Here is a 22967-nt window from a genome sequence, read left to right as displayed (position 1 = left end):
AATCATCTATGATTTTAGACCACGTCTTTTGGTAATTCAAGGGTTGTAACACGCAGGCCATTCCTAGGGGCACAAAGGTAAATAGGTTCTTTGGAATTAAAAGAAAAGAGGAAAGCTGCCCTGTGAGGCTTGCTACTTCCATGGTGTAAACACGTGCCAGATGTCGCGGCTCCTCACAAGCAAGTGCTCAACTTGACTTCACGGACATGGAGGGGATGGGCAGAGGAGCATCTCCTGGCACACTCGGGAGGCAGCAGCGAGGGCCAGCGTCCACAGTGAGTGCCCCGCAGCAGAAGCAGCAGCAGTGCTTGGGTGAAGCACCTTCCAGAGACTGGCAGAGGTTGAGCTACGTCTTCTGAGAAGTATGGCCGGTGACTGAGAAAGGGGAAGTGGTGAAACTGGTCTGATCTGAACGGTGTTGTCATGGAGGTGTTTATGAAGATTACCCATGTGTGCGGAATTAATTCCCATGAACAACACACATCTGGGTACCCCTTGGAAAGTTTGCACCTACAATGCTCCACGTGGAGCAATTTGGAGACCATGAGGGATGGAACACAGGCCTTGACCAGCCATACCTGGGCTTGAATCTTGGTCCTGTGACTAGTGGTGAATGAGAATTTGAGTACATTGGTTAACTTCTAAAGTCTCATTTTTATTCTATAAATTAGGAAAAGTCATTACCTACCACGAAGGAAGAACAGGTGGTAGTGGCATGTGGGGTGGTATACTGCATATGCTGAACAGGTGGATGGTACTGTCAGAGTCTTTTTCTTTCCTTTTTTTATAGTGAATGTTTAAACAAATTTATTAAAACATTCAGTGTCATCAGTCCCTCTCAAAATACTCTCACGCACTTCAAAAACACTTAACCAGTACCGAAGATTGAATACAGAAGTGCTTACCATGGCCTACCATTGATATACACCCATGTCCTTTTTGAGAAAAGGTTATACTCAGTTGCCCAGGCTGGCCTTGAATTTGTCATTCTCCTGTCTCAGCTTCCTAGTGGCTGGGATTACAGGCAGGAGCCACCATGACCAGCTCAGAGTCTTTTTAATTGCATCAGTGGGAATGGATGTGAATGTCTAAGGCTTCAAACATCAGGAGCCAAGCAGAGATGGGAACCAGTGGATCCTTTGCCACTTAAGGTGCACATGTTCCCAAGTATGTTGCCTTCTAAATGGAACTTTCAAATTGTTTTCCTTCTTCTTATGTGGCCTTTTATCATATGGAATGCAGAGGCTGGGATCTCTGGTGCACATGGAAAGATGTCCCCAGCAGCAGCAATGTCTCTCTCAGGCTGTAGAACTCAAGACTAGTCCCGCCCTGGACCCAGCCAGAGATGACTCATGACCAAGAAACAAAGGGGCCCTTTCTGAGATGGTTTCATTGCTAAGTAATCCTTTTGTCTGATCTCAAAGGCTTTGCTACAGTGGGCCGCATGATGGTTCTATTGGCTTATTAAGAAGGCTTTCCAACATCTTGTGTAATGGTGATAAATGGAGGCAAAATGATGTTAACACATTATAAAGTTCCAGGGCACAACCAATATCTCACACTGTACTTTATTTTTCTTCACAAAATTAGCTGGACAGACAAATGGTAATGTGACAATTTCCAACACACAAACAAAGTGCCATTATATTTAATGGTAGCCAATTAGAGACTTACTTTACCTTAACTATGTAAAGTACATTTATCATATATATATTTTTTGTATGTACAGTTTTGTAGATACCAGCCACCCCTAAAAAGTATCCCTTTTAAAAGCAGCCCAGGGGAGATAAAATCTTGATAGTATGAAAATCTTGATAATAAAAGGTTTTAATAACAAAACACCTAATGTCATTTAGTTCATTTAAAAACAAAAATAACTCCAGCAACTCAAAAGCAAAACTTGGTTGAAAACTTAAGAATATATTATAATAAACATAACCCAGCAAAAGAAAGCTTTCCCAAAAGAAATTCAATGAGCCATCAATCCTTCAAATACTACCTTGTAAGGAAAAACTTAATGAAATAAGCAGAGGGCCCACTGCAGATTTTCTAAATGGTGAGGTATGTGACAATACTGAGTTCTATGCTACAGTCATACACAGTTCCAGGACTTCCAATAAGCTACCTTTCCATTCTTTTTCTTTTCGGTGCTGAACTTTGTAAACAGAGCAACCTTGTCATCCACAGAATGTTGGCTTTTAGTTATTTTTTCTGGTTAGTCATGATGAATTGGTGTAGTATCATTCATACTCCCTCTAGTTTCCTTTGTACCCAGTAGGATGCATTATTTCATGGTTGTCAAAGGCATGGAATAGGAGGATTCACTGGGTAAGGCTCAGGGACTTAGCATTTACCCAATTCAGTTTCACATTGTTTTATTTATTTAATTTAAATTTTTCTACATTGTGTATAATAAACATTTAGAAACAGATGTCCCTACCAGAATGTTATTAAATATCTTGTTTGTTAAAACTACAAATTCTTTTGTTTAAATGCCCACTAGACGACTCCAACTTGAAATTTACACCACTGAATTTGGACACTGAGTTAGGTTTTGGACTGTGCCAATGCCGCCGGAATCCAAGTGCACCACAGAATTTAGAAGTATTTCTCCTTTACTGCCTCAGGGCTTGCATGGAGGCATCGCCCTGACCCTAATAAGAGGCTTTCATACACTGTCGTTCTGGCTATTCAGAAAATTTCCACTCCCTTGTTCCATCTTGAAAATGTTTTACTCATTTAAAGATTCTTCCTCCCTTCTACCCTTGAAACAAATGTCTTTTGTTTCATAATAATGATAATTTTTAAAAAATTCCCAAAAGATCCTAATTGAACAACAATACAGATCTGATTGGAACCTTCGTAAGCTTGACAATGTGGAATTGTATTCCTTAAAAAGTGTGTGACCACATTTGTCTGGGTTAGCAGTAGACACCAGAATAAGATCAGAATAGAATTTCAACTGACTTTAATTTCCTTAAACTGGCTTATATTTCAAGCCCTTCCTGTTTTTCCCTAATACAGTAAGTGTATATTGCTAACTACAAGTGATAAGAAAGAATAAAAACAGGCACCGCCTTCAAAGTACAATTGGAACTGAAGTTTCCATTTATAAATTATTTTAGCATAAGCTGAATTATGGACTACAATTCTGTTTATTTAATAGATCTTTGATGTGAAAGTTAGAGATGTGTTGGGATTGCCTGAATTATTTGCATTTAATCCTGGTAACTATAACACCTCTTGATCTGAAAGCACTTCCTAATTTCTCCCAGTGGGTCTTCAGACAGTACGCAGCAAGCATTTACTAGTGAAATGAAAGTGCCAAGGAAAGGAAGCGTGTACCTGAACACGCAGAGACAAGTGACCGGGGCAGAGGATGTGGAGGTTTTATGTTACAACTACATAAAGGTGTGTCCTTAATTTTAAAATGAGACTGTAATCTAAATTTCAAACTTACAAAGATTTTCAGCTCTTACAAAGTCTTCTGGGGTAAACTGTTGGCACAAACTGTCAGAAATGTTTCACGCTCTCTTTCAGAGTGTCTGTGAGCAAGACCTCGGGAGCATGTGGAGGGTCTAAGGGGCTCTTCTTGTGGGCTCTGACCCCCAATTTGGGAAGTGCATGTGTTCTGTTTCACTCTGTCCCTGGCCAATGTAGAGCGTACTTCCTTAGTTTTCAGAGGAGTTAAGAGTCAGATGTGAAGCCCTCTCCACATGAAACAGGTTATGATAGTTTTCTGTTGCCTGACTACAAAATAATTGAGACAATAAAAAAGAGGAGAAAAAATGACTACTTGAGACTTCTCTCTATATATATTCATAGCTTCTAACATGTTTTTAACAAGAGAAATGCAGTATCAACTACTGTGAGAGTGAGTGCCGCCACAATACTGTACAATCCTGGGGTCAGGTGGCCGCCACAATCACCATTAAAACCAGATAACAAAACTCCAAAGCCAAAGGACACCAGCCAGAAGTTAGGGCCCATGACCTTGTTTTTTTTTTTTAATATATATACATTTCTCAAATACTCTGCAAATCCAGGTTTGAACAATAACAATAACAACAAAAGACAAACAGGCTTTATATTAAAAACATCCATGTTCTTCATTGTTACTTCTAAAGCAGCTTGGAGGATCTTGTCACTTGGGAGTGTACTGCAAACTGACTCCATTAAGATGATCTTGGCAGGATAGCAGCACAGGATTTGATATTCCATATTCATCACTTTGAGAATGTAAACCTTTCATAAAATAATATTTTGCTTTAAAATTAGAATCATTCAAAAGTCTGATCATCCTGTTCCCTGAGGCCCACCAGGGAGGTCTGGCTCTACACCACAGGTTTCCCGTGTTCTTGGTGAAGTGTAAGTGCTACTACATTTCAGGAAGGGCCTGAAGGACAGCCACAGAGAAGGGCCCAGGGAAGGAGGAGCAGGGCTCCAGATGGTCAAGGTCGAAAAAGGTCACATGGAGCAACTCCTTAAAGGTCAAACCATCACAGTCAGTTTCAATCTTTTGCTCACTTCCCATCTGAATTTTCAACTGAGTGAACTTCACGGGTTTAACCAAACGTGCATGTAATTTTAGATTACTTGAGTTAAATGCTGATTTGCCCAGAGACAAGTAAACCTTCAAGAAACAAGGTCAATGGAATAGGCCTATCTGTCTCAATAAACAGTCCTGTTGACAAGAAATGCACTAGGCTAAAACAGCTTCTCAATGGCTAGCGAAATCCTGGGTTTCTCAGGTGGCTGAGATTCAGGCTTACCTTACCTTTTCGGAAATGCTTTTGAAGAATTAAGAGACAAAAATCTCAAATGGAAAATTATTACTTCTTCTAACAAATGTGTAGATGCTATATAACTAAATACATTTTTTAAAAATGCTGAGATGCATGTATTTTTCAAAAGCAGCTTTCAAAATATTAACCATAGCATTAAACATTGAACATAGTACATTCTAAAGTTAATACAGATAAATGGTATATAAGCAATAATGCCACAAAATTATTCCACAAATGCCTCCAGGCTGATTCTAAACTTGAAAAAATATTTTCTAGTTTATTAGCCAGAGATATTACTTCTTTTACTACTTTTCTACCATGGATTCTTTTTTTAATGCCCCAGGATGTACAGATTATCTCCACATTCCACACTTGGAACTTTTTCTTTCTTCTACCAGGTTTTCAAATAAAACCAAACTACAATGACAGGATAATGTTTTACATGTAATTCCACAGACATAGGTCAGTTAATCCATGACACCTCATTCAATGCTTCCTTGGGGCTTATGACCCTCCCAAAGTCATTTAAAGCCTTGCTTTAAACTACAGGCAGGATGAGGGCTGCCAATACACATGTGTGACGGCCACAAAGCCATGGCCTCCTCCTTTCCTCGCACTCTGGATGGCAGCTTCCCAGCCTGCACCACGTCCCTCTGCCTGGAAAGGCACAGTGCCTGCCTCCTCCCCTCCGCAGTGATACATGTCCTAAAAGAGCTGTGGCTCCCAGGTTCCAGGCTCCAGGTTCCACGCTCTGTGTGAAAACAGGCCTAGCTGGGCACCTGAGGTAACAGGCCCAGGCCAAGTCCCACTATTGCTCTCTTAACAGTGGAATTCTGAGCTCTGTCAGCTTCCCAACATTCGGAGACCCCAGTGCCCTGTTTAAAACTCTCTGAGGTGGCTAAGCACGTTCACAGGCTCAGTGCAGGTCCAGGCCTCAGAGCGAGGGCACAGGGTGGGCTCTGCAGACATCTGTCTCCTTAAAGCAGGCACTTATGGCCGCCTGATGCTCCAGGTGACTCCAGTCTTCCTGATGCTGTAGAAGTCACCGAAATGTCCACTTCCTTGAATCCAGGGAATTCTGTTTGCTACTCAGAGTCAGTATTGGAGGGTAGGCATATGTGGGTGCGTATCCAAAATATATGAATATACACAATCAGGGCTTAAGGTACTGGATGATAAGTATAAACTGCTAAAATGCTTCTCGGCACAATTGGTAGCTTAAAAAAATACTTTCTTATGGTTTAAGGGCATTTTTCCCATTGCTGTCCTTCAGTGGGGAAGTCTCAGTGGATACGATGTCCATCTTAAGTTTCCAGTTTTTGTCCTCTAACTGGGAATGTACCATGGGAGCCAGATGCAAAATATCCACTCTCCAGGCTAGGGAAGACTGGGCTTCCCCCTAAGCAACCTCCCTCTTATATCACAGCCCCGAGGGCCAATGAATGCCAGTTAAAGGAACCCCTTCTCCCCAGCCTCGCAGCTGGAACACCACTTTCCCATCACTCAGATTCCTGTTTGCTTGTTTGCTCTTCAGATGGTGAGTCAGGCCAGCCAGCGTGGAAATCAGATTCCTGTTCTCAGGCACAGACCAGCAGGTGAAGCCACATGAAGTGGGGCTTGGCAATCAGTGGTGGGGCTTCCAAAGATGAGAGTTCTGATGAGGCTGTCTTAAATAAATAAATCTTTTTTTCTTAATAATGTAAAAAATAAATGATATTTCCCTTTGGCAGTAAATAGCTGATTCGACATTTTGCCTGAAAGCTGAGTGGTGTAGGTGTGTGTGTCTGTTTCATGGTACGTCACTAACAATGCATAATGTTTCTACTGCTTTAGTGAACCTCTTGCATATTTGTTTGGGCAGGCCTGTGAACTTCACTTGTGTCCCAGGTAGGCGCCCAGCGTGATGCAGGCTCCCACCAGGGCCAGGCTGAGCAGAGTCTTCAGAGAGAGCCAGGAGAAGTCAAACAGAGGCCGTACGCTGGGGCCATACAGCTCCACAAAAGCATCCTGCAGTGGGGGAGAGGAAGGAGAAAAAGAAAGACATTTAGAGAGACAGGTCAGCACTGAACCCACTCCACAGAGAAGCATCTGGCTGAGTAGCCCAGGTGCCCCCACAAGGGCCAGAGGGGAAGCAAAAATGCTCTTTATAGGCGGTGGTTCAGGAGCCACTATCTTCACTCATTCAGGAAGTACTTACTGGGAACCTGTTTACATCTCTAGCCCCCCAGACACAGCAGTGTGTGAGACAAACTATGTTCCTACCTCATGAAGCTTGTATCTAGTCAAGCAGACTAAGAGCATGCAAAATAAATATCACATAGGATCAGTGAGGTTAAGTGCTGAAGAGAAAGTAATACGGCAAAAGGAGTACCAAAATACTGCAGTTTGACCATCTTAGCTGGTGTGGGCATTCATAAAAATGAAACGCAGCCATGACAATGACAAGCATACCACTTTATTGGGTGTTTGCTGTAGGCCAGCCACTCACTGTACCAGATGCCTACCATGCATTATTGTATTCATTGTTCCTACTAAGCTTACTGAGTCCTTTCACTTATTCCTTTCCTGAAAGTGAAATACCTTGCCTGTCTTCTGCAAGAGCACCATGGGTCACAGGGCAGCCTGTCAGAGTGTTAAGGATGGCTCAGCACAGCCCTTCATGCCTACAGAATGAGGTTTGATAAATGGCCAGCTGAGGTCACCTCTAGGAATGTATTTTTTAAACAAAAATCCAACTGAACAGGTAGAAAAAATTTATATAGAGAACTATATCATAATAGTGTTTATACTGGCAACATAAGCCTCTGAGAGTCATGCCTTTCCCTGATGATGTCCTTGCTGGGTCTGGTAGGATGCTGAGTCAGTGGACACAGAAGGAAATTTGGACAGTGGGGTGCTGAGCCTCTGAGGTTAAGAACACCTCCCCAGGAAAGGAAGCTGACAGGGGTTTCTCTTGTAGGTAGCTAGACTGGACAACCACAACTATACCTTTAACTTAACTTGTGAAATCCTCAAAGTATGTGGTCAGTGGTGTGTCACTAGATGCACGGGTACCAAGGAAAGGCCAGGGCTCTGTCTCCCACTCTTACCACTGCACTAGAAGTAGGGTCTGTGGTGTATCTCAGCAAAGCTTGCTCTCTGGACTATCTCAGATGGAACAAATCACTGGATGTTTATTTCCTAGAAACTGGGAAGACTGTGTTCTACATATAGACCCTATGAATAGTATATGGACAATTCTCTAAATCAATATTTGGACATATAAACCAATAAATGAATTCTTTTCACTTGGCGTGGCCTTTTCTGGTCTAAAGAGGAAAAATAAGATACAGTTCAACAGAGTTTTATTATGGGGGCAGTCACATACCCTGACCTTGGGTGTGGCTGAAGGGAGGAGGGTGTGACAATGCTCACAGTGTTCTTGTTTATTGGTGTACTTTACAGTGGAGGCACCAGGTATCAGTTTTGTCTTCTCAGGGCTGGGCCTCATCAGGAGCATTACAGGTACTAAGAAAATTAATGATCAATGTTTTCCAAGTTCAGTCATTGGTTTGAATTTGGTTTAACACCAGATGCTCATTAATCTGTTTTAAATTATTCCTTCTGAAGATAGCCACTACTGGGAATCCTGGAGTAGCTTTTGAAGTGAGAGCTTCAGTCATTGTTAGGAAAATTTACACTTAAAGAAATAGAGATTCATAGTTATTTTCATAAATGTATATAGCATTCTATGTTAATACTATATGTTGTATACTACAATAACATATATATATATATATATATATATATATATATATATGCCATACCTTAATAAATTTATTTAGGGAGTTTTAAACTTTAGTCATTAAAAATATTATGATGAATCTTTGTACATAAATTGCTACTTGTTTAATTATTCTTCAAAGAAGTATCTAGAACTTAGTTGGCCATTGAACAAACATTCCCACAGTCCTGAGGGGCTATGCTGGGCTGCTTCATGTTCTCACAGGCTTCCGTGTGACTGATGGGATCTTTTACAGTGCACCCAAGAGTTTTGAGCAGAAGTTTGTACTGCTAGTGATCGTCTGGCAATGTCTGGAATTTTTTGGTCCTCATGATTTGGGGGGGCTGCTAAGGGTACCAAGTGTGGCACCGAGGTGTTCAGCCCCAAGGAATTATGCAGCCCACAAGTCAGGAGTGTGCAGGTGAAGAAACCCTCATTTAAGAGATACCCTGGTCGTGGCCAACAGCAGAACAAACGGCCTGTGTGTCAACAGTATTGGTGAAATTGGCACTAGGTTGATTACTAAGCTACCCAGAAGAGCTCATGGGGCTGTGTCCTGTATCTCCAGAGAAACTAGATAAGTTGTTGCCAGAAGAGGGCGCACAGGATTTCTTCTTTTTTAAAATACCTATTGTTCAAAAAGTCTAAATTTGAGGGCTCTAGAAAAGCCAGAGAATTAATGTAAGTGAAATATATGCTTGGTGCTCTGAGCAAAAAGCTGAGGTATCATCATGATCTTCTGCCAAGTAACAGCCTTTTCTCACTACGATGGGCAGGAAGAGGGAGCAGGAGAAACTGTGTCTAGCTAGCAAAGAGCACCTGGGCTCATGCACCCCGCTGCAACCGCTGAGCAGTCTGCTCCTCTGGGCTTTCCATGGTTGGGGAGACCCCCGCAGCCCAGCCAAGAGACTTCCGATTTTTGATGGCACTGTGCTGTCTGTAACTCAGCAAGACATTGTGAGGGTCTGAGCTGGTCCCTGGATACTTTAGTCACCCACCGAGTTTTCTGTGGCAAAATCTGAAACAGACTCAACCCTAGCGACCTGGGCCTCCTGGACACACCGCCATTGTGGTAAGGAAGGTTAAGACTCTCAGTGGTGTTTTCTCCCACCTCGTTTGGTCCACAGTTCAGGGAGTGCTGAATAAATGTCTTCCCATATCCCCTCAGGGCCTCTCTGGAGCTAGATAATTCCCTCTCCGGCCTCATGCCTTCACACCAACAGCAGTGTTTCTAATGGATCTCATGAGCCACATGCATGGAGAGGGAGATGAGGGAAATCAGTGTCACAGACCCAGGCGTCTGGGAAGGGCACAGGGAGGACAGTGCAGGTGGAACCTTTTATTTATGGCCTTCAGCAAATTATCTAATCCCAAGCCTTATTATTTTCACCTATAACCACAAAACTAGTGGTTGTGGAGATTGGCATAGGTTACCGGGAGCCATCAGAGTGGGCGCTAGTTAAGCACTAACCAGCTCTGCACTTGTCCCCTTGTTGCTTCCTGCTCTGGGCTGTGCCCAGCCTGCTCCTTGAGGAGTAAGTTCCTAGCTCTCTCTCAGAAGGCAGCGCTCAGTTCTGAACACAGCTGGTGACTTCTGTAGAAACTGTGAGTTAATGCATACCCACTCCATGATTTGGTTCCTTCTCTCCCCATTGTGAGGAATGATGGTTAAGTGCCCCTCTATATTTTATAAATTATGAGCCAGGTGGTAGGGCAGGGGTGGCGGTACAGTATTTATCCCCTGGAGGTTGATCTTACACCCTGACTTTGCTGTTCTATGATTGTAAAGTGCAGTGGAGATTCTGTGGTTTCAGGGATGACTGTATGAAAAGCCACTTTTGGAGAGAATCTTTTTGCTTTTTCAAATATCCTGATTAGGGCAATTTCCAAAGTCTGTTTGAACAGCCTTTCATTATTTGTTTAAGTTTGAAAGCCATTTTTAAATAAATACTTATTCATGTTATGTATTAAAAGCAACAAAGGGGGTGGGGAACCTGGGCTGTCCTCATGTGATTGCGACAAATCCCAGTCTGTGTATTTGGGAGGTGCCACACCCATCCTCATGTCAGGGCTGGCAAGGCAACCTGGGCCTCAGGGATGTGCACCAGCACCCATCTGAGGGTTCCTCTGTCCTCTGCTGGTCCTCATAGCAGACAGGGGCATGCAGAGGCCTGGTTCTGGGTGCTCTGTCAACAGTGCCTTCCCACAGACTTCAAATCCTGAGGCCGCAGGTGGTCTCAGTTCAACTTCCACTCACAGTGACCCAAGGAGACTAACTTCCCGGCCAAGATCTTTGTTGCAGGAATCACAGACTGAGCAGACTCCTCAATCCGGGTGGGGTGTCCTCCTTCCTGATTCACTCTATCACTGGCCACTATCTTTCTCTGTCTCTCTCTTTCTGTCTCTGTCTCTCTGTCTCTCTCGCTGACTATCTCCGTCTCTGTCTCTCTCTCTCTCTCTCTCTCTCTCTCTCTGTTTTTCTCTCTGTCTCTTTTTCTGTCTCTGCATGTAATTCCTACACATGTACCTCCCTGGAGGCAGCACACCTCCAAAATTACCCTTTGCGCCCTCAGAACCCTTTAAGAAATACTATTTAAACTTGATTCTAAATAAGATGAGATTAAAGATAAACCAATTAAATAAATTTGCAAAAATGGAGAAGGTGTAACACTGAGAACTGAAAAGGATACACTTACACAGTGACGGACTCTCATAAGGGCAAATGCAGAGACACTTTGAATTCCTAAAGTTAATCTAAGGGTTTAAAACTATCCTGTTATTAGTAATTCCTCTTCTAGATGGTTGTATTTTTAAAAAATGCACAGATTATAACAAAAAATCTAGAAACAAATCAAAAGCTCTAAAATATTTTCATATCCACACAATGGAATGTTTTTACTTTTAAAATATATTTTAATAACATATATACATAGGAATAGATGATGTGGTATATACTAATACACATATTACTATTATACTACTATTGTATATTTTAGGATACTATTATTATTACAGTCAAGTTCTGCCCAACTTGACTCCATCCCATCTTCTGGCTTTGCTGAAGATGAGTCCTTGCAGGTGGGGAGAGGTGTTCTAAACCCACAAACGTCCAAAAATGCAGCCATTCTTTACCCCTTTTGGATTTTTCCCTGAACTTTTTCCGTGACCATGCCAAAGGGCCACCACTTTTCCCACTCGGGCTCCTTGCCATTTAGCAACCAATGTTGCTCTTCTCTTCTCTGAGCAACATGGGGCATTGGGCTTGAATTAGCACAGCTCCTGTGCCACTAACCTCCATCTCCACCACCATTCTCTACTCTTCTCCATCCTTCATCCTGACTCCACTTTCTCCCCTTGCTTCTGGAACTTTCCCTTACTGACTGACCCTGCTCTAAATTTTGTTATCCTTCTTCTGTCCTTTTGTCCCTGGCACACAAGTGTTTCTATTTTCTCAGAATGCCTTCACCGACATGTGATCTCCCTGGTCATTATCTTCTCTTTCTCCTTCCAGATAATTTACCAACTCCTCTCATTGGCCCCCTTCCAACTGACATTTTAACCTACTTGGTCTAGCTCCTTCCCCTCCTATGCCTCTGAGACCACTCAGCAGGGACCACCAACATCCTCCCTGTGGCCAGCTTGCCCTTTCTGCTTGCACTTGACAAAGTATTCTGATCATGGCATTTTCCAATTTTCTGATCTCTTTGAGAATTTTCTTGTCTTCTGGAGAAATCCCTAGATGTCTTCTGGAAATGCTGATGCCCTTGGCTTCCATCTGGATCATCCCTCTCTTTGCCAGTCTTCTCTTTCCTCATCTCAAATACTAAAGTCTCTGAAATCTTCATCTCCAGCCCTGCCCCCGCCTTCTACTCCAACTTCCAGATTCCAATTCTAATAGCTTTCTGAGAAGCTCTGCAGGAGTGACAATCAGCCTGCCCTCCACTGAGGCTGGCACCCCTCCTACTGCCTACACTGTGTTCACAGTACCCAGTAAACCCACACCCTGGGTGCATCTTCCATGTTTTCATTTTCCTATCCCACATCCATTCATTAGTAAACCCCACTGTCTCAGTTTGGGTTCCTCAAAAGACAAAGACTAAGTATAAGCAGTTTACTTCAGAGCTGATGCCAGGGCACTCTATCCGGGAAGAGGGGAAGTGAGAGAGAAGAGGAAAAGCAACCATTTTCCATTAAACCATATCTAATGTAGAAATCCTTCTATCCAGCAAGTTACTGCTACTGGCAACTAGATTTCTGCTGGAGAAATCTAGGGTCAATGCATAATGTATAACTCCTGTTATCCTATAAATGGGCTAAGGAACTGGAGTGTTAAGACATCAATTTTGGCCACGTGCTGCTTCAAGATTGCTCTTATGAAGGTGTCAATACACGGCACTTCTAGCCCATCATGTGAACAGGTGAAGTGGGCTCTTGGGGGCCAGAGGAAGTCCTCAGAGGAGAGCTGGAGATGCCACCTTTCTCATAGATGGAGGTAAGTCAGTGAGTGCTGAAGCGTACAGGCAAGGGACTAGGAGGGGACAGTAAATGCACCATTGTTTTTACCACCTAAATATTTCTGTCTCTATAACCTTCTTTTTCCTGGATTACTACTTATGATTTCCAATCAGACTATTCTGTCCCCAGCCTTGGGTTCTGTGCTTAAATCTCCTCTTTGTTCAGAATAAAATCTGTTACTTCCCTGTTTAGGTCCAAATTCTCTCAAGTCCAAGGTCCCAGTGCTCTAATCCAACCTAGCTCTCCTGCAGCTCAGCTTCTTTCACTTTTAAATTAACTTTGGTTAATTCAGCACATCGGTGCAATCATTTTTTTTCCCCAAGAAACTTTTAACTCTTAGTTTGGGCTAAATAATCTGTGGCTGTCCCTGGTCACAATGTTACCTAAAGATCATCTGTTTCTTCATTTGTCTGCCCACTAAACCACAGCACCCAGAGGTTCAGGATACATCTTACTTATCCCTGGATCCCTGAAGTTTCTAATATGCACACAACAAATATTTGTGGGACTGAAATAAACTGTTTTCTTTTCCTATATAGCAGGTTTTCCAAATATATCCTTTAGGGTGATTTTTTTAAAAATGTATTTTTTGCAAAAGCCAAAACAAATGACTGACTTAAACAAAACTCAGTGTTTTGTTTACTTGTCTGCAGCTTCCAGTGTCTTCCTCCCAGGGACCTATGCTCAGCTAGCTCATAAGGGCGCCACATGCCCCTCGGCAGTGGGTCTCATTGGTCACTTCAGGGATCAAATTTCATAAGTACTATCACCCCTGCTCCAATGCGCTGTGAATCTCCATGACAGGGATAATCTGAGCATCGTATTTTAAACTCATCTGACCATCTATTAGGGAGATTCTTGCCGTGATACAGTGCTGGGAAGGTATGCTTTGAAAAATGCTACTCCGAGGCAAAAGCATAATAATTCAGGGCATCAGAAAGCAGTGCTGGTGCCTGCTATACAGGACAGAGGAGATGACTGAGGCCCAGGAGCTGTTTCTGCACATCCACGCAAACTTTTAAACGCACTGGAGGTTTCTGCATCGGCGATTCTCCTAAGTGGACTTGAGACTCAGTCTGAACAGCATCCATCTGCTGGCACACAACTGCTGGGTGAGAGAGAATACCGGGAGGAGGAAATAGAGAAGTGGGTGATGGGGCCACATCCCAGCGCACTGCCCAGAGCTCTCTATGAGGCTACGGAAGCAGCGGTTCTCCTGACCCCAGACTTGGCTGTGAGCAAAAGGGGAGGCAAGCACACGCGAGGAAGGGAGGACTGTTTCTACCTGAATAAAGCAGCTGGTGAGGAAGTGACTCCACTTCCCCTTTATCACTGGCAGGCAGGATTTCCTCTGCAGCCACATTGTGCTGAATGAGCCTTGAGGGTTCTGTCTGCAGGGCAGCGTGGCTCTGGCGGCTGCCCGCGTGCTTCTGCCACTGTGACTCCTCTTGCAGCCTGCCTTTACTCCCAAAATACTGACTCCAGGTTTGAGGGAAAAGGAAAGGGAAAAAATAACCTTTGAGCATAAAACTGAAGGCCGCACAGCTGCCTGGCCCAGAGATCACAATGGGACATGGGGGTGTGTGTGTAAGAAGCATGCTCTCTTCTCTACCTGGCAAGAGCTGCTCCGGGGATAGGGGTTGATCTTAGAGGAGCTGAGAGCCCTGGAGGAGGGGCTAGCTGAATCACAGGCCAAGGACATACAATGAAACCTAATCTAAATGTCATTTGGATGTAACTAGAAACGTGTCGGACAAATGGCAAGAGATGAAAAACCTAAACAAAACAAAAACAAAACTTGCCTGTCTACTAAGGCTGGCCCAGGGAAGTTTTGATATATTTTGTTATGCAAATTTAGCTGAGGTTGCAAATAAGGCAGGGGCCCTCAGGAGCCAGGGAAGCAGAGAAGTGAGAAGTCCAAATGGCTGCTTCCTTTCTTAAACAAGGCACAGTTTAAAACTTATTTGCCAAGGCCCCTCTGCCGCTCTTGAGAACTGCAGCCACACATGGCCAGGTCAAGCAATGCGTGGCCATGCTTACTTGTGAGCGAAAATCTAGGCCCTGAGTCAGCCTTCTCCAGGTGGGATCTCAGAGGCCTGGTCAGCTGCTTACTGCACTGGCAGGAGCAGGAGGGCTACCTGCAGAGAAGCAGAGAGAGCCGGAGAGACACAGAGGCTAATGCCCACCGTGACACAGTTATGTAAATGCTGCAAGGAGAGCTACTCAGCTGCCTGCAGGCTTCAGCCCTCCTCCACAGAAATGCTCAGTCTAGTGCTTCTCAGGACACAGTGGACATGGGCAAAGAGATGCATTTGTAGCAAAATGTGCTCAAATATTGTGTTGGATATGGAAGCATGTCAAGCAGGAAAGAAAAAAACTTGGGTATTACAATCCAACAATAAGAAATCAGCCCAATAGAAAAATGGACAAAGAATTTGAATAGGCATTTTTCACAAATTGCCAAAAATATATGAAAAGACACCAAGGATAGTTATGGGAATGTGGAATAGTGTTTGGTGTTTCCTCAAAAAAGTTAAACAGAGCTATCATCTGATTCATCAATTCGACATCTAGATATATATTCAATTTAATTGAAACTGTATGTTTGTACAAAAACTTGTATGTGAGTATTCATATCAGCATTATTGATATTAAAAAAATAAATGACTCAAATACCTATTATCGGAAAAACAAAATACTTCATACAATGGGATTATTATTCAGCCGTAAGAAGAAATGAAACACATACATGCTACAGCATGGGTGAACCTTGAAAATATTATACCTAACAAAAGAAGTCTAATACAAAAAGTCAAATATTAAATGATTCTTACACTTACAAAAAAAAATGTCAAAAACAGTAAGATCCACAGAGACAGCACAGATTAGTGTTTGCCAGCAGCTGCAGAGAGAAAAGACTAGGAAGTAATTGCTAACTGGTTATAAGGCTTCTTTTTGGAGGGTTAAAAAAGTTCTGGTCATTACTGGAGTTCTTCTGAGTCCCAGTTGTCCATCCTTACCCTGAAGACTGTCAGGAGGGATCCAGTGGGCCTTTTCTGGCTCCCTCCCTAAACTTTGCTGGAGCTTGGCTAAGACTGGGTAATCTGTCCTCACCTGGAGGACTTCCAAGGGGACCTGAAACCAGGTTCCTGGGAGACTACCACAGGGACCTGTGGGAACTTTGGTGAGCCATACCCTGTGCCAACCCAACATCAAGAGGGTCATGAAGAACTTTGGCCTACCCTCATTGAACCTTATACAGTAAGAGCTTTGGTGAGCCTACCTTGCCCTCCCATTCTTCTGAGAACCTTGCTCACTCACACTCTGGATCCCTACCATCACTGCAGAGTTAGGGAAAACACTGGGAGCTTCAAAAATGACAAAAGGAACAACAAAGGCAATCTCCGACCTCTATCTAGCCCACCCAAAACAAGTCCAGGAGACAAGATCATAGAAAAACTTGCAAGTCACACACTTGAAATTTCTGAGATGATAGCAACTGAGGTAATGAAACAACTCCATCAGGCTATGGAGGAAATCAGATAAGAAATAAACTCTCAGGTAAAAAAGGAAATGACAACAATCATAAAAAAATTGCTCAATACATCTAAGAAAGACATAGATAAAAAAAATAGAAGGGACTAGGAAAGTGATGGAAACACTGAATGAATAATACAGGTAAGAACTAGAATGCATAAAACAGATTCAAACAGATATTCAGAACATTAATAATTCCATTGAAAGCTGGCAAAACTGCTTGAATGAAATGGAAAATAGAATTTCATACCTTGAAGATAGTATTGCAGCTAGTAAACATGAAAAGAAATATCTCTTAAAAAATAACAAGGAACCAGGAAATAATATTACAACAGCTGCAAGATGATGCAAAGAAAAATAACATAAGACTAATAGCTATCAACAAAACAGCTGGAGTTAGCACATATGGCATAAAAAACACTGTTTCGAGAAGTAGAAGCAGAAAATTTCCAAGCATGGAAAAAGAATCTGACATAGAGTTAAGTGAAGCATATAGAACTCCAGCTAGCCATAATCAAAATAAATCTTCACCCAGACACACAATAAGTAAGATCCCAGAAACTGAGCAAAAAAATAGAATATTAAAAGCTGTTAGAGAGAAAAAACAGATCACCTATAATGGAAAGTCCATCATAATTATAGCAGATTTCTCAACACAGATCATCAAATGAAGAAGAGCTTCGGGTGTGATATTTTAGATCCCAAAAGAAAGCTACTTCCAACCCAGATTGATGTTACCTGAAAAACTGTCTATCAAATTCAATGGAATGGTAAGATACTTCCATGACAGTAAACATCTAAAGAAATTTATGATGACCAAACCAACACTACAAAGAATACTGACAGATATTTTTAGAAAGAGACAAAGATGACCACAACTTGAAGAACAACAGAATAGAATCACCAAGCAGAGAAAGCCATTAACCAGAGAGGAAAAGTAGGGATCCTACAGTAGGAAAACAACATGACAACAACACATGTCAGTTATAACCATCAGTGTAACTGGCCTCAATTCACCAATCAAAAGAAACAGACTGGCAGGGTGGATCAGAAACAAAATCCAACAATATGCTGCATACAATAAATACATTTAACTCAAAAAGAAATTAATAGACTAAATGTCAAAGGATAGAAAATTATACTCCATGCAACAGGAAGCCAGAAAAAAGCAGGGGTAGCTATTCAAGTTGCTGACAATGTCAACTTCAAACCATGTGTGATTAAAAGAGATAAAGAAGGTCACTACATACTGGTTAGGGGAAAACTGCAAGAGGAAGAGATAGCAATTATAAATGTATATGCACCCAGTGTAGGAGCACCCAATTATACAAAACAAATTTCAACAGACATGAAAAATCAAATGAGCAATAATATAATTGTACTGGGGGACTTTAACAACCCACTGACACAAAGAGATAGATCAATTTGGCCAAAAATAAAAATATATATATATATATAATAAAAAATCAGCAAAACAGTAACAGAGCTAAACCAAAATTGTATAGAAATGGACTTAATAGACCTTTACCGAGTTTCCCACCCAACAACATTAGAATACACATTCTTCTCAGCTGTACATGGGATGCTCTCCAAAACGGACCATATACTAGTACATAGAACATGTGTAAGCAAATGCAAAGGAAATAACATTATCTATGCATATTATCTGACCATAGCACAATGAAACTGAGAATTCTTGACAAAATAAACAGCAAAAGCTCTATAAACACATGGAAACTAAATAATGCCCTCCCAAACAACCAATGGGTCATAGATAAAATTAAAGAAGAAATTAAACAATATTTACAATAAAAAATGAGATAAAACTTACTGGAACCTGTGGGATGCAATGAAAGCTGTTTAAGAGAGAAATTTATAGCAACAAATTCTCACATCAGGAAAACAGAACAAGCCCAAATAAACAATCTCATGCTCAAGCTCCAAGAAAAAGGAGAGCAAGTCAAGCACAAAACCCAAAGAAGGCAAGAAATTATAAAAATGTGAGCAGAAATTACAGCAATGGAGATAAAGAAAACACTACAAAGAATTGAGTCAAATAGTTGGTTCTTTGAAAGAATACAGTTGATAAGCCAACCTAGCCAACCTTATCAAAAAAGGAAAGAAAAAATTTAAATTCATGCAATAAGAAATGAAAAGGGTGAAATCACAACAGACTCTATAGAAATTCAGAAGATCATCAATATCCATTTCCAAAATCTTTACTCTCACAGAATGAAAAACACAGAATAAATGGACAGATTCCTAGATGCATATGAACTACCAAAGCTGAATCAAGAACATATAAAAATTCTGAATAACCCAATATCAGTCAATAAAATTGAAAGTGTAATAAAAAACCTATCAACAAAAAAAGGCCCAGGTCCTGATGGATTCACAGCTGAATTCTACAAGAAATTTAGAGATCTAATGCCATCTCTACTCAAACCCTTCAATGAAATTGAAAGGAAAACAATACTCCCAAACTCAATCCTGGAGGCAATTATTACCCTGATACCAAAATGAGAGAAAGACCCAACAAAAAAAAGAAAACTACAGGTCAATCTCCCTAATGAACATACATGAAAAAAGTCCTCAATAAAATACTAGGAAACAGAATGCAGTAAATCATCAAAAGCATTATATATCACAACCAACTGGGATCCATCCCAAGAATGCAGGGATGGTTCAATATACACAAACCCATAAATGTAATACACCACATCAATATAGCAAAGACAATAACCACATGATCATCTAAACAGATGCAGAGAAAGCTTTTGACAAAGTCCAACACTCATTCATGACAAAAACTGCACAGGAAATCAGAATAGATTGTCTTTACCTCAACTTGATAAAATCCATCTATGATAAACCAACAGCCAATATCATAGTAAGTGGACAAAAATTGAAAGCCTTCACTTTAAAATCAGGAACAAGACAAGGATGCCCCCTATTACCACTCCTATTTGATATAGCTCTGCAAGCATTAGCCAGACCAATTAGATAAGAGAAAGAAATAACATGAATCATGATAGGGAAGGAAGAAGTGAAATTATCATTATTTGCAGATGACATGATATGGTACATAGAAGACCCCAAAAACTCCACTAAGAGACTTTTGTAGATTTAATAATCATATTCAGTAGCATAGCATGATACAAAGTCAACACTCAAGAATCAATAACATTTCTATACATAAACAATGAACACACTGAGAGAGAAATTACAGAAACAATGCCATTTATAACACCTAAAAATAAAATACTTTGGAATGAATCTCAAAAAGATTTATACAGAGAAAATTATGGGACTCTTTATAAAGAGATCAAAGATGATTTCAGAAAATGGAAAGGTAATTCTGGAAACTGGATAGAAAGGACAAACATGGTGAAAATGACCATATTTCCAAAGTTTTTATACATATTCAGTGCAATCCCAATTAAAATATCATCAGTATATCTCACAGATCTAGAAAAATCATTCCTAAAATTCATCCGGAACTAGAAGAGACCTAGAATAGCAAAGTAATCCTGGGAAACAAAGGAAAGGAAGGAAGCATTACAATCCCTGACTTGAAATTATGCTACAAAGCTACTGTGATAAAATCAGCATGTTACTGGTAAAGAAAACAGACCTTAGGATCAATAGAGTAGGTTAGAAGATGCAGACACAACTACAAGTACACTCAGCTATCTTATCTTTGACAAAGGAGACAAATATGTTTAATGGAAGAAAGATAGCCTCTTTAATAAATGATGCTGGAAAAACTGGCTCTCCATACACCAAAAGATTAAAATAAATCCATACCTATTACTATGCACAACATTATGGTCAAAATGGATCAAAGATTTAAATACTAAAACTGAAAGAGTCAATCTTCCAGAAGAGAAAGTTGGTAGAAATCTTAAGGACATATGGGTAGGTGGAGAGTTCATGAACAAAAATCAAACTGCATAGGAAATACTTCAAAGAATCAGCAATAGAGATCTCATATTTTTTTTCTTTAATGTATTGGGTACAGGGTCTACAGGGTCTCACTAAGTAATAAGACTTATAGCAATCCTCCTGTTTTCAACGTCCCAAGAGCTGGGATTACAGGCATGCATAATCACACCCAGTCTCCATCACTGTCTCAGTATGCCCATGGGGCTGGCACAGCACGCTGGGGATTGAACCCCAGCAGCTGCATCTGCCTAAGCAGGCACTTTAGTCCACTGAGCTAGCTGACTGGCCCTAGATATCATCTTTTTGAAAAGTTTCTGCACATCAAAAGAAATCACCAACAGAGTAAAACTGAAACCCATGAATTAGGGAAAAAAATTATACTGGGTTGTCCCTCAGACAAAGGACTCCTATATAGAACATGTAAAGAATTAGAAAATATTGGATCTCTAAAATTCAAAGACTCAATCAAAAAATGAGCATCTGAGATGAATATACACCTGACAAAAGAAGAGATACAAATAGCAAATGGATACATGAAAAAAGTTCAACATCATTGGTCATTCAAGAGATGCAAATTAAAATAATGCTGAGATACCATCTTATGCCAGAAAGAATGGCTATCATCAAGAAGTCAACCAATAACAAATGCTGGAGAGACTGTGGGGAAAAGGAACTCTTCTCCACTGTTGGTGGGAGTGCAGGCTGGTGCAGTCATAATGGGAATAGGATTGGATTTACCATTCAAGCCAGCTATTCCATTCTAGGCATTTTTCCAAAAGAACCGAAATAATCATAGCACAGCATATATGTGAACCCATGTTTATAGCAGTGCAATTTGTCATAGCTAAATCTTGAAAACAACCCAAGTGCTTATCAACTGAGGAATGGATAAAAATGATACAGTATTTTTACACGATGGAGTATCACTCAGCTATAAAAAAGATAAATTTGAGGCTTCTGTAGATAAATGGATGCAACTAGAGACCACTGGTAAGTGACATAAATCAGACCCACATGTGCAAACATCGTATTGTCACTAGTGTGAGAATCTGAAAGAGTACATACAATCTGAAAGGTACAATAGATACTGTACAGGGGAAAGAATTTGTTCAGTGGGAAGGAAAAACTGTGATAAGGAAAAGGACAAAAGAAGGGAAAAAGATACATCTATGCATACATGCAGGACTTTTGCCAGTCTTTTGAAAAGAACAGTTAAAGCTTAATTTTTTTCTTCTTATTCTTAGTATTTTTTCTTTTTAATTTCTTATAACTTTTTAAATCCAATTTTGCACATTTATAACTGGGAACCTAAACAACTGAGTTGAAGATAACACCATGCAATACACCAACCACTGTTGAATTCCTATCACTTTGTTTAGTGAAATTTTGTATCATTCCTAATGCTGTTTTTTATTACTATTTTGTATTCTTTCTTTATTTTTAATCAATCTTATTGAGAAAGAAATAGCAATGAGACAGTTTCAAAACTGATCAATAGGACAGTTTCAATATTCTTTAAACAATAAAAAAGATTTTAAAAAAGAAAAAGTTCTGGAATTAGATAATGGTGATGTTTGTTGCTCAAACTGGTGAACAAGCTAAAGAGTGATGAATTTATCCCTTTAAATGGATTTTCACAATATGTGTACTATATCTCAATAAAAATAATTTATATTTCTTACACTCCATAAAGGGAGGTTAAACTAATCTTACACTCTGTGGAATTCAACAGATGTACTGGTTTATTCTGTAAACCTTTCACATGTATACAGGGGAGTGGACTCTTTCAGTTAGAAATCTTGCACTATTGTCATTCTTAAACAAGAAGAAAAGAAAAAAGAAAGAACAGAAGATGAGCAGGAAGGGAAAAATAAAATGCATGCAGTAGCAGTTTATGCACAGGGTGCACATGGTGAGAAGTGGGGGAGGCTGAGCACTGTCCAGGTCCCATCCTTGCAAGTAAGCAGCCCACTTTTCCCCTGGGTCCCAGAATTTCTTCACTTGAAAACTGTTCTTCCTTCTGAGATTATGCTGTTAATGATCTTATTATTCACCCTTCCTCATGCATCCGTTGGGATATGATTTGGGATATGCTGATGTGTCAGAAACTGGCCAGAACTGCTGCAGATGGCTGTTCCCCGGGTTCCCTTTGGAGTAGTCCATCTCCGCCGTACCCCACTTCTACAGCCCTTTTTCTCCCAAACCCACACCTAGCCTCAAAACTTCCTGTGCTCAGCTTTTCCACTGGGCCTTCTAATTAGAATGTCTCCTTTTTCCAGCACGGTAGCCAAGCTGTTGTGGTCTCTGGTATGCTTTGTATTTCCAACTTCCTTGCTTTTGTGAACAGTCAGGTTACTTATCCCATGGGCTCTTTCCCAGTGTCATCACCATGTATCAACAGTGCCTTTCATACCCAAAAA

General features: G+C 40.9%; 1 protein-coding gene across 2 annotated transcripts in view; it reads right to left on the bottom strand.

Annotated features, from left to right (window-relative positions):
• Positions 1 to 1558: 1558 nt before the first annotated feature.
• Bcl2 (BCL2, apoptosis regulator) overlaps positions 1559 to 22967 on the bottom strand; it is a 188570-nt gene continuing 167161 nt past the window's right edge. For both annotated transcript variants that reach the window (XM_004638261.2, XM_004638260.2), the window contains one exon: positions 1559 to 6794. In XM_004638261.2, the coding sequence (XP_004638318.2) occupies positions 6660 to 6794 (135 nt within the window). In that variant the 3' untranslated portion in view covers positions 1559 to 6659. The remainder of the gene's footprint in view (positions 6795 to 22967) is intronic.

The sequence above is a fragment of the Octodon degus genome, unplaced genomic scaffold (genome assembly GCF_000260255.1).
Source record: "Octodon degus isolate 3935 unplaced genomic scaffold, OctDeg1.0 scaffold00097, whole genome shotgun sequence".
NCBI lineage: Eukaryota > Metazoa > Chordata > Mammalia > Rodentia > Octodontidae > Octodon > Octodon degus.
Note: the sequence above shows the minus strand (reverse complement) of the source record. Positions and strands in the feature narration are given on the sequence as shown.